At 40.7% G+C, this 12,830-nt stretch overlaps 1 protein-coding gene across 1 annotated transcript in view; it reads right to left on the bottom strand.

Annotated features, from left to right (window-relative positions):
- The window catches only part of PHF8 (PHD finger protein 8), a 3,148,719-nt gene that overhangs the window by 929,662 nt on the left and 2,206,227 nt on the right, over positions 1-12,830 (bottom strand). Inside the window, exon 17 of the mRNA XM_044080095.1 lies at positions 9,636-9,940. Within this exon, the coding sequence (XP_043936030.1) occupies positions 9,636-9,940 (305 nt within the window). The remainder of the gene's footprint in view (positions 1-9,635; positions 9,941-12,830) is intronic.

Here is a 12,830-nt window from a genome sequence, read left to right on the forward strand (position 1 = left end):
CTCTCAACCAGAAAGGACAGAAAGATGGCAGACTTTGTTTTTGTAGTGAAAAATGAGAAGGAAGGAAAGAAAGAATCAACAATAGTTAAGAAGTACGCAGAAGTGTACGGAAGAAAGCTATCAGCAATGATAACAGAGAATACACGAGTGTATGGAAAGTGAGACAGTAATATTAAATAAAGGGTAGAGAAAACAGCAAAAGAGAATAAACACTCAAAGAGAGAAGAAATTCAAAAGGTAGAGGGACAAACTATTCAAAAAGTGAAAATAAGCTTGAGAGCTCTGGTGAACGCGTTTGTCCTGAAAAGCAGCAAAAGTGATCTGAGGTAACTGGGAGACAGGCATTATGGGTAGAGATGATACACATGTCAAGGATAAAGTGAAAATTGACATCATCAGATCAGTACTTTCCTCCCACTTTTCCTATATACTAACTACTCCTTTTAAAAGTTTGACATCAACAAAGGGAAATTAAACCAAACCTAAACCAGGCTGTTTCCACTAACTGGTCAAGTGTGCAAATGCCAAACTGCTTTACTGAATATGGGAAAGAAAACAAGACACCATTCTCCATAAAGTGAGTTTACTCTTGGAATCCCCAAGTACTCTAAAATCTAGTTATACAAACTGCTACATTTTTGGTAAAACAATGCAAAATCAACAGCAGTGTGGAAAGTGTTTTTTTTTTTTTTTTAAGCTTACAAGTACTACTAATTTTATGAGATAAACTTGAAATATCAAGGCTCAGAACAGTAACTTAACATCCGATAAAGCAAATATGTGAAGCTTGCATCAGGATAAGACCAGCTTATATACCTGAGCAGCAACCTGCAGTTTCACAGTTCTGTAATCACTTCACTTGACCCAAGAAGTGATCAGTAGATATCTGATTCATCCACTATCTTGGAAAAGTCTACAGAACAACTTACAAAGATTTTACGCTGTCAGGTTTACACTATTTGACAGTGCATCTGCCCTGACTCTTATTAAGATTACTACAAGAAAGGTGAACTTTGTGTGAAGACACAGATGCTCTGTGATTTCTACCGACACCCCAATGCCCGGACATATATCATGAGAGTCTGCAGTGCTATATAATACAACACTCAAAAGAAAGGCTTATGACAGTTAACATTTAAATTTTGACAGTATCATACGTTTTGTGAAATTTAGTGCCACAGAGGGCAAATTAAATTGGGGGGGGGGGTGCTTAATTTTTGTTTACCAGTCAGGTGGGCTGATCCTTTGAACCCTTTTCAGCTATGACCTTTGTGAAGAAGTCTTCAAATAATAATATTTCAAAGATTACACAAGTATACCAAATTTCGTTATGCAACATTTGCACAGGCTAAATTAACTACTAATCAACAATCTAAAACCATTTAAAGTAACAAGTATTTATGTAAGTGCACCAATACCTGTACAGAAAATGGAATCAGAAGATGAAAGTGAAGTTTGGACTGATAATTAAGAGAGAGAAACAGAGTAGAAATTTTGAAAGAAGCAGGTAGAGAAGAGGAGGAGCTGGTGATTACTGGAGTGGGCACAGGCATCAACTGATTGGAGAAGGTGTTAGTGTTTATACTATAAGAAGTATTAGGTCAAGGTATTTACATTGTTCAACCACGCTTATTGGTTGGTTAGACAGGGTCATAATCAACAGGGAGAAGCAGTTTAAAATGTATTCTGGGAAACAAGGAGCACTGTGGCAGTTTTACTGACATTAAGATTAAGTTTATTTTGGGTAAGCCAAGTAAGGGTGGAAGTGAAGCAGGTTTGAAGGGCAGACTAGATTGAAGAGAAAGATGGAAAGTGATAATATTGTCTGCATAAAAAGTTTCACCAGAAAGGAGAGCAGTGGAATGCCAATGACAGTAATGAACAGGAAAACACAGTTTATAGAATACCACCTTGGGCTATAAGAAAAGGCCAAACACAGGCAAAAGACCAGTTTCACCAGGTAACCCTGTCTTCTTCAATTAATCTAACCATGCACTTTGAAGCTTGTGAAACAAAGAGTACCACCCCTTTAAATTGAAGCAGTAAAACTGAACTACATTAATTCAAATATTCATTAAGTCCTGGATAAAAAGATACCCCAGACGTACAATCCACACAGATTTTTTTTGATAAAAATGTTATCTGATAGAAAATCTATCAGCCCAAGTTTCAATTTTATCATAACAATGTACTGGTGAACATTTAATTGACATTAAATGTAAACACGTCTAATACTTTAAAGCATAATGGTGTTATATTTACTTTCAAAGTTACTGATAATTTAATATTTCATTTTAAGCTTGCTCCTTTAAATAAATTATGGTATTTTTATTTCATTATTTTATATATACGAACTTTCAAATTCATGGTTAGATTAACTTAAAAAAGGTGGTGTTACCAGATGAAACCAGTCTCTTGCCTGTTCAGGCTTCTCTCTCCTTGTCTCTGTATTTGCCACAATAAGTGTATTTGGACTAAGTCTGCATGGTGGTGCTGATGCTTTGCTTGCCACATTGCTTCTGAGTGTCAATAATGGTTATTCCCTCCAATGGGTCACATGCAGCCCCCTTTTCTGCTCTGAAAGCCTTTGCTGTTAGGGCAAATTAGTAGTGGAGGTGAACTAATGAGAGAGAGAGAGAAGTACTTTGAATTGGAAAGGATATTAAATACAACTCAGATTATCACTGAGCTAAGAGAAATAGGACATGTTCAGTTTTTTACTGACAAAGGAGTTTGGTTTTACAGTCAGGAGAGTCTGATACAGTACAAAGTTAAACTAGAACACGTCACTGAAGTGTTTTAAAAATCAGCAATCCAAGGAGCATTCAGCCATCAAGCACCACACAAGCAGAAATGATTATGAGTAGAGCATACAGCAATAACTTTTTTATAAATATGCAAGTAGCAACTGTCAGCTTCAAATTATACTACCACAAAGGCAGTACACCTATCACAACATTTTCAAATGTTTACTCCTTCTATGAGAAAAAGTTTTCAATACTTTCTTAACAAATACAACAATGCCATCTTGCAGGCAGCTTCCAAATGCAAGTTTAAACTGAAGGGAGGTCTCCTACAACTATAATATCCCACAGTAACTTGCAGAAAGTAAGATGAAAAAACAGACTAAAGATAACACTGTCCATAGCCATCTAATAACAAAGCTGAATTCTCCCCTCTTTTTCACATAAAATATGAATATTGTAATTTGTAATGAATTAGAAACAATTACATCAAAATTCTTAAAAAATTTTCTAATGCATGTGGCTTTCCAGTAAATACCGTGAAGAGATGATGACAACATCTGGGATTAACAGAGTAAAAAGTTAAGTACTCCCTATAACTATGCATTTGTGTTGCCCATTTTTATTCTTCCTCAATGAATGGGTTTGTATCCGATCCTCGGATACGACTTGGCCACTCTCTCTAGATTCTAGGACACAACTCTAAAGCTCCTCCCTTTATCTATAATGCTCCTGACCACTGTGTTACCTCTGATCGAGTTTGCTACTTTTATACAATGTCACAACAAAGTATCTCAATATTGATTTGACTGAAAAGTGATACCTTAAAGATCAGGAGCTCAAACAAGGACCATGGTTTCTAGCTACAATTCCATTAGCTCTCCCAAAGATATGGATGGGGGAAGGTGGGGGGAGGGAGGTCAGAAAGAATGAAAATGGACAACATAGATGCATAATTATTGTGAGTGCATAACTTTTATATCTGATGTCACTTCCATTTGTTCTTCAATGAATGGGACAGAGTCCCCAGCTATGGTAACTTTGGGGAGCTCTCATGGAAGGATCTTCCAGAGAACTGCAGAACCGAATGCACTCTGTTTCTGGAGATGATGCCCAATTTGTAATGTGCAATAAAAGTATGAGCATTAGACCATGTGGCAGCTGCACAAATGTCATCAATAAAGGCTCTAGCCCAAAAGGAAGCTGATGTGGCCATTGACCTAGTCGAGTGTGTTTTGGTTGTCTTGGCAAGGTTAGGCCTCTCAAGGAATAAACACAGGAAATACAATCTGTTATCCATTTGGCTAGTGTAGTTTTGGAGACTGGTTTGACCCATCTTATTGCTAGAAAAGGAGACAAACTATCGGTTTTCCTAAACTGCTCAGTCCTGTGAAGTTGCCTACATACAGCTATGAGATGAAGGGTATATTCTCCTTTATTGTCAAATTTGAGAAAGAAGACAGGTAAAATGATCACTTGACTGATACTTGTTTCGGAGGCAACGTTTGGTAGAAAGGAAGGATTCATGTGTAAAGTAACTCTCTTTGCGAAAAATCAAATACAGTGGCTACAAAGAGAGTGCTTGGAGTTCAGAGACTTGTCGAAGTTATGTCAAAAAAAATATTTTCCAAGACAGAAACTTAAGATCTACTTTAGCTGATGGTTCAAAAGGTGAATGCACTAAAGTCTGTAATACCAATGTCTGGTGCCAAAGTGGAGTGGGGTCCCTAATTGGCGGTCTATGTAAGAAGGTACCCTTGAGAAAGGCATTACTTAACTTAGATGAAGGCAAAGGAGAAGCATCATCTCCAATGTGGCAGTTGGAGATGGCTGCTAACTGAACTTTGTTAGTGGAGAAACCGGATTTAAAAGATGGAGGCAAGGAAATCTAAAATAGCAGGGAGTGGAGCAGTGAAATGATTCAACTGTCTCTCTGATGAGCCCAAAAAGAAAACCTCTTCCATTTACTCTTATAAATCTTCCTAGTCAAAGGTTTGTGAGACAAAAAATAGAATTTAGCGAACTGGGGAGGAAAGCCTGGAATGTCTAGTCATTAATGGAATTGCCAAAACGATGTGGTCAACTTGAGACCTGCAATATCAAGATAAAACATCCCTGACAGGTGTGACAAGAGGTCTGGACTGGGATCCGGTGTCCACGGACGACATACTAGGTGAGACCATAGAAGAAATTTGGTGATTAGAGGCAGGGGAGGGTAAGCATAAAGGAGGCTAGAGGGCCAAACATGGACTAGAGCATCTCTCGGTGAATGTCCTTGAGGGGGAATAAAGGCAAAGAACCTGCTGCATTTGTTGTTGAGGGGAGAGGTAAACAGATCACAGCATGGCTGACCCCAGTTGTGAAAGATAATGTTGTCCACTGATTGATTGAGACACCACTCTTGAGGGATCAGGATGGTTCTGCTGAGCTTGTCCGCCAAGATGTTGGACTTCCCTGGTATGTGTGTCACTAGAAGAAAGAAGTTGGAGGAGATCACCCACTGCAAAACTCTCATTGCTTCTCGGCAAAGGGGATAAGACCTGGTTCCCCTGACGATGTACCAGACTACTGACATGTTGTCCATTTGAACAGTGAAAGTGCCTAGCAGAAGACAGCTCTGAAGGGCCTGCAACGCTAGAAGCACCACTCTCATCTCTAGGATATTTATACGCAAACTGGTATCTTCTGGAGACCACGTGACTTGAATGGTTCTGCCCAAGTAATGCCCCCACCCCACCCTAACTGGGAGGCTTCCGTGTTCAATGTGCCATTCAGGGGAGGAAGAATAAATGGACATCCTTGACAAATCTCCTTGGAGTGTATCCACCACAGCAGGGATTTTCTGCAAACCTGAGATAATTTTATTGGCTGTCATAATGGATGTTGATGAAAAGACCATTGCACTGCTAGAGTCCACTGGAGAATTCTCATATGAAGATGAACAGTGTGTATTAAAGTTATTGCAGCAGACATCAACCCTGGAGATTTGAGTACCACTTCTGTTGGGGAAGAAAGATGAGAAAGAGCCTGTCTGACATGCAACATCAAAGTAGGAACTCTGTTTTGAGGCAGAAGAGTTAGACAATTGACTGTGTCTAGACAAGCCCATATAAACTCCAAGACTTGAACTGGCTGAAGTTGTGACTTGGCCAGATTGACAGTAATTACAAAACAGTGAGATAGCTGGAGCAAGTAATCCCTGGGCTCTTTCCAGAAGACATCCGGTCAGTGCAGAAAGGAGCCAGTCATCTAAGTAAGGAAACACTCTGAATCCAAGCAGTCTTAGACGAGCTGCTACCACTGCCATGCATTTGGTGAACACCCTGGGGGGCTGTGGTGAGACTGAAGGTCAGGACTCGGAATTGGTAATGACTGTCTCCCTGCCAGAACCGTAGGTATCTTCGAGAGTGCCTGTTCATTTTGATGTGACAGTACGTGCCTTGAAGATCAACAGATCACATCCAGTGGTCCTTCAGTAGGAGAGGCAGAATGGACTGAACCATGGCCATATGGAATTTGGAATTCTTTACAAACTGGTTCAGACAACTGAGATCCAAAATATTTCTCAACTCCCCTGTTTTCTTTGGCACTAAAAAAAACCTTGAGTAAATTCTGGATCCTGTTTAGTCTGGGGGGACCTCTTAGACAACTCTTTTGTCCAGCAGCTTCTGAATTTCTAGAGCTCCCAACTCCCTCTGATTGGGTGGAACGTTGGGGAGACATTTCCTTTTTCTTTAGGGAACTTGTTAAAAGGGAATGAAATATCCTCTGGATATGATCCTTTGCACCCAAGAATCTTTTGTGATGGCTATCCAGGCTTTTAGGTGCAAGGACCAGTGGCCCCAACTGCTTCCAGAGAGGGACAGTTCGGGCAACCTTTCAGGAGCACTGAAAGGATCTGTCAGAGAAGGACTCTTGAGACCCTTGATTCTGTGGACCCACACTGCTGCGTGAATGGTCTTCCATTGTAGTTATTCCCCCCTCTGCCTCTGGGGGAAAGTCTCTGTGTGACTCCTGAAAAGGTCTTTGAGATTTCTGGAATCACAGCTTTTTAAACACCATGTTTATTTCTAGAAAAGGGTTTTGCAGGGTAGAAAAGCAGATTCTAATGGCAGAAAGGGTATTTACATCTTTCTCACTGTGGAAAAGCACATCTTTAACTGTTGACGCAAACAAAGAAGATCCATCAAAAATTGCACAATCACATTCAAGCAGTTCTCCTAATGGCCATGCCTGAACTGGCTGCCTGTGAGATTAACCTCATGGATGCGTTAGTAATGAATTGCAGGGTGGCCAGTCATGAGGAAAAGGACTTTTGTTCCTCTGTGGACATGGACCCAGGAATACAGTTAGACAGTTCCTTAACTAAGTTCCTCTGTAACCTGGTGAAATGTGCCAGGTAATTCAGCGACAGTAAGACAAAGGTCACTGAAGTATACACTCGCTTCCCAAACCTGTCGAATGCCCAAGACTCCCTTTTAGGGGATGGGCAGTGGAGCTTTGTTCAGCTAGCTCCTTTTTAATGGCTGCTGCAACAACTATGGCATCTGCAGGGATTCCCTAGGTCCAGTGTTGTCTGTCAGATGGGGCACTCAAAATCTTGTCTGGGCATTTGGGGATTGGTTCCACGGATTCCAGTTTATTCCATGTCCTATGGGAGACAAGGTCTATAAAGCTCACCCACAGTTGGTTTAACCCAAGATGAAGATGGTCCAGACCTGAAGGCTTCCAAGAACATCGACTTCTTCTGGGAAGTGTTTTGGGAGGACCAATCACCTTTCTGGAGAAGGAGCTTTAAGATGTCTCCAGATGAGACATCCTCAGGTGGTGATCTAGGGGACCCTTCCCCTTCATAAAAATCACATTTTTCTTTGAGGGATTCCTGAGGGGAATCCAAGTGCCTCCTCTTGCACAACCTCTTCTAAGGAACCTCTTCTGTGGTGTGCTTTGGAGAGGTGTTGGAAGAAGCAGGGAGTTCCCTAGCAAAAACTGCCTGGAAACTCATCTTGGCTGGTTGTCCCTAAGGTATAGGATGAATAAACTCAGACATAGGATCTGATGAGCATATGGAATGGATCTGAAGGTGCAATAGTTGAAACTGCTCTGAGGTGACAGAAATCCCTCACCACCATTTCAAAGGTAGAAAAACCAGGAGAAGCAGAGGATAATCCAACGAGCAGAGACTCTCAAAGCAGACAATCCAAGGCCCTCTCTGACTCTCCACTCTGAGGGAGGAGCTGGAGCAGAGCTGTCCAACGCCAAACCCTCAAGGGGAAGCACTGGCTCCAAAACCTTCAGATTCAAAGTCAACCCCTCAGATCCGATGCCAACACTTCAGCAACGAGAACCATCATGCTTCAGAGGGACAGGAGTCAATCAGATCAAGGAAGTCGCTGGAGTGGAAGATAAAAGAATCTTCACATCTGATGGATCAACTTTCAGGATCTTGGATCCCAAGGGCTCCAAACCAGCGGGTCAGATCAGAGAAGGATTGATAGGCTGGAAAAAAGGTTTAAGGGTCACAGATCCTATGGGAGATGGCGCCAACAAGAACCCTACCTGGATCCGTGTTCTGAGGAATTTTCTCATCATCCTATCCACCTCTGCCTCGGAAAGACTTCAGGGGGACCTAACGGAGGAAGAAGTGGAAGGTGGCCTGGAAGGCTTTTTAGGAGTCTCCTGAATAAAAGGAGACATCAACCTTGGGGATACTGGCTCTGGGGAAAATCTTGGACTATGAAGTAGAGGAGACTTGGCAACACTAGACATCGGATCCAGACACTTCAGATATGAACTCTTCGAAACCTTTGGAGGCTCAGATGGAAGTGCTGACTTAGGTGAATGGTCAGGGGAGTGTTTTCAGTGCTCCCTGGACTCCTTTATATTATGAGAGGGGGGTTTGAGCCCCTGATGATGAAGTACCAGCAGAAGGATCAGAAGCTGTAAGGAGGGCCTTTTAAGATAAGCTTTTTTCTCCTGTCACTAATGTCTATGGCATTAAATGCTGCACAAATGGAGCAGGTGTTCAAGTGTGTCATGTCCAGACAATAAACGAACTCCCTGTGGGCATCAGAGTTGGGAATATAATGTCCACAGGAAGTGCACTTTTTAAACCAGTAGGCTTATCAGCCACACTGTAAAGCCGCAAACAACAGCACCTACCCACAAAGGGAATAAAAAGGAATTTTTTTTAAATAGTTATAACAGAAAGAAAAAGAAAGCTTTAATCCCAACAATGGTATGACTGGAAAATCCCCCAGAGTGAGGTAAACATAGGAAGAAGGGTTACCAACAATGGTAACTAAGATTACAAAAAAGAACCTTAATTCTTGGTAGTAAGAAAGTTTAAAAAAGAGGTAAGGGAGATATTATTAACAACAATTAACAATAAGGAAATAAAATTAAGGAGAAAAAATACAAGCTTATACACTAACTAAACTTACAATGAGGTTAAGAAATCGCAATCCTGTCTGAACCTGTAAACAAGATCTGAGGTAATACAGTGGTCAGGGGTATTATGGGTAAGGGAGAAACTTCAGAGTCAGATCCTAGAATCTAGAGAAAGTGGCCGAGTTGGATCAGAGGATCGGAATCAACCCATTCGTTAAAGAAGAATGAAAATGACATCATCAGATCAGCTGTACAGTTAAATACAAAGACTGTCATTTCTTACCAGGTTCTAACTAGAATAAAGTGTTTGAAGAGTAAAACGACTTTTACCTACCATACACAATATCTTCTACTTAACTTTAGCTCAGTATTTCATTAAAGCAATTATCAATACCCAAGCGTTGGTACAGATAAAATGATGATTAAAAATTAAAAAAAAACAATGTAAGATATCTGCAAAGATGGCTCTGAAGCAGGAGTACAAGATGTTGAACTACTTACTGTATTCTGAGTCTTTGAAGCAAGCACCAAGAGTCGCCTGTTCATCTTCACTCTCCTCATCTTCACTCTCAAAGCCATGGTTAGAAGGACGTTTAATGGTCCTCTTGCCTGGACGCTTTATTACTCTGCTGCTGCTGTTCTTTTTGATTGAATGAGAAACTGAGGAACCTGACACTCCCCGCTCCTGTCCACTCACCCACCATGCTTGCAAGCTGGAAGGTGAAGCAGATGAGGAAGACTGTAAGTTTGCCATTGATAGCATTCCCTGAATTGCTTCTTGTGTACTCGGAGATGCAGGCTGTTCACTACAGACAGACAGAGGGAGACAGTCAGTATTCATTAGAAAAAAAAACATAGATCAATAAGATGATAACACAATCCACAATTATGCTGTGGAAACAAATCCACATTTTAAATCCAAGCAGCACTTTCAAGTTTGTTGACTGCAGTATCTAAAAGCAACAAACTAACCAAAACAGGGACTAAATTCATTTGTACAGGTTCCCTGCATTTGTGCATTCTACAATGGTATAAACTGCAAATGACTAAGACTACAGTGATGTGTTGCTACTTCTCTCTATTACAAACATATGAAAAAAATATCAATGTTTGGCTGAAAACAGAGTACTACTACTATCACAGGGAGACAAGCTCCCATGCATCATTGACATGGGGAGTGTGGGGGAGAGGCAAATCACCCTACTTAATTATTCTCACTTGCGCAATCTCTGAGGTGAGTTACATTTATTTCACAATAAATATGTACTGTATTCAACTCAGGGTTGTGCAATCTCAAAGTGAGAATAAGTGAGCATGAGGATGTGAATGGCATATAGGTACTTATTACACTATTGATCTGTGAGAATCCTAAGCCTATGTTTGCATAAACATGGTGCTTTTTCCCCCCTTATGTTTTGTGTACAAATAAGCCAGGGACAGGAAGAACAAGGATATGCCGGGATACCTTATGGCTGCCTCTTTCCTTGAAGGACAAGGCTGCTAAACTTAAATTACCTTTGAATAGACTAAGAGAAGCACTTTGCTTTATATTGAGTCCAAAATAGTCCCATAGAAATGGAAGCACAGCTACCACCCCCAAGTTAAGGGATGCCAAGGGGCTTGCCTCTCCACATAAAATCTGTAAAAATACGTTAACAAATAAATGCACTGTTAAATCCTAGTGCCAAAACAATACCTAGCAATTGGCATTTTTCTCCATATGGACAAGTGCATTACAGAGATGTTATAATACTGAAGAAATTCAGAGATTCGGTCTTGTGGCCTTGAGTCAATGCAATTCATTCTTAATGGACTTAAAGAACTGCAAGGAACCCAGAATGGAGTATCTTAAATAAAGGTCTACAGTAAAAATATTTTTCCTTCAAATGAAGCATGTAGACCATGATGAAAGCAACAATGGGAAGCATGCTACTCCTTCACTTGAGTTTCAGTCAAACAAATGCAGTCAAAGTGAATATGAAACTTTTTATTTTTTTACTTTTTCAAATAAACATGGCAAATTCTAGGGGCTGGAGGTTGGCTTAATGGTTAAAGTGTTTATCTCATATGAAAAAGGTACACAGTCTGATTCTCACCTTTGATCAAAGGGTAGTTATTTGTTAGGTATGTAATGGCCTGTATTCTAAGGGCACTTTCAACATATTCCTTCCAGAAAACATAAAACAGAAAAACTAAGGTACTAAGATTAGAAATATATATAAAGAGGTATCTAGCATGAGCTTTTATAATGCAGCTAGTAGTAATGTGAGCACATTCTCTACTAAACTCAACAGAAGTCAAGGCAAACTTTAGAATTTATCTTGCAGTTACTGACGATATTCCTATACAAAAGAAAAAATTAGGAATTTGAGGAGGGTTAATAGAGTACCAGTAATGTCTTTCGGCTTTTTCCTGGTTAGGGGTCGCCACAGCGGAACTTCAGTCTGCTAATGACTGGCAGTGGATTTTTATGGTGTCGGGTTGCCAGCCCGACGCCCAACCTTCAAAGAAGGAACACCCATTCACGCACACATCTACCTGCATGTCTTTAAACGTCACTGTACCACAGGGAGGACATGCAGACTCCACAAAGAAGGCACTCCAGCCGAGAATCGAACGGGAGAACCTCTTGCTGTGAGGCGACAACGCTAACCGCTGCACCACCGTGGCCTACAAAAATAGTAAATGAAAGCATACAAGTTCACTCTTTGTCAACTAAATATGTAAGCCTTCAAAGGCTGAACATGGGTAGGTAACAAAGCATCAGAATAGCAGAGTAGTTAAATGAACACCTGGGTGTGAATCTTATTTCTGACTTAATACCAAAAATGCACACAAATTAATGTAATTAATTCCTTAATCAACAAGAGGTTATCTAAAGGAGATTATGCTTCAGGGAGAGAGACACCCTCTGCAAACTGGTCTGAGAAGCAAGACTAGAATAAACGAGATCCAGAATGTCTCATGATGGTTTAGTTGATGACTCTGATAACCTCAATTGGAACAGGGTTACAAGGAGACATCTTTGGAGCCAGGCCTGGAGTACCTGGTGTGCAAGTGCTCCATATACCCTGGCTAAGATCATTCCCAGAAAACCTGAGTGGAGCCACAATGTATGCTCAAGACCCAGAAGGTGAAGGGACAGGTGAAGTAAAATACCAATCAAGTTACAGGCAAGATCAAATTAAGATGAGCTAGTGCTGGCAATAAAAACTGGCTACTAGATTATGGAATATTACCTCTCTGATGAAGAAGAAGCCAAAGTTAATGCAGGAAGCCAGATCTGACTGGCAAGCGTTAGTGTGTTTTGCCTTGAACCACAACAGTGGTTCTATAACTAGACTTATTTTGTGCAGTTGGTTTCTTTCTTACTCTGGAGTTAACTCTTGAGGTCTTGGGCAGGTGGCAGGTACAGGAAGCTACCTGCTGTTTACCGGGAATTTGTACCACTGAAGAAGAGAGTTGCCTCAATGTGAATGCAAGCTGCATAAAGGAAATCTTTGCTGTTTGTACATATGCATTTAACAGAATCTCAGTACATGGCCATCCAAGAGGCTGTGTGTATGGTGTTCAACAGGGTACCATCTACAAATTCTGTAGTTGTACTGTGAAAATTCTAAGTTTTTTTAAATAATGGAGATTACTGGGGGGGGGGGGGCTGGGAATAATGGCTTGTATGACCTAAACCTGGATAGT

The sequence above is a fragment of the Protopterus annectens genome, chromosome 8.part0, assembly GCF_019279795.1.
Source record: "Protopterus annectens isolate FY-2018-M chromosome 8.part0, PAN1.0, whole genome shotgun sequence".
NCBI classification, from domain to species: domain Eukaryota; kingdom Metazoa; phylum Chordata; order Ceratodontiformes; family Protopteridae; genus Protopterus; species Protopterus annectens.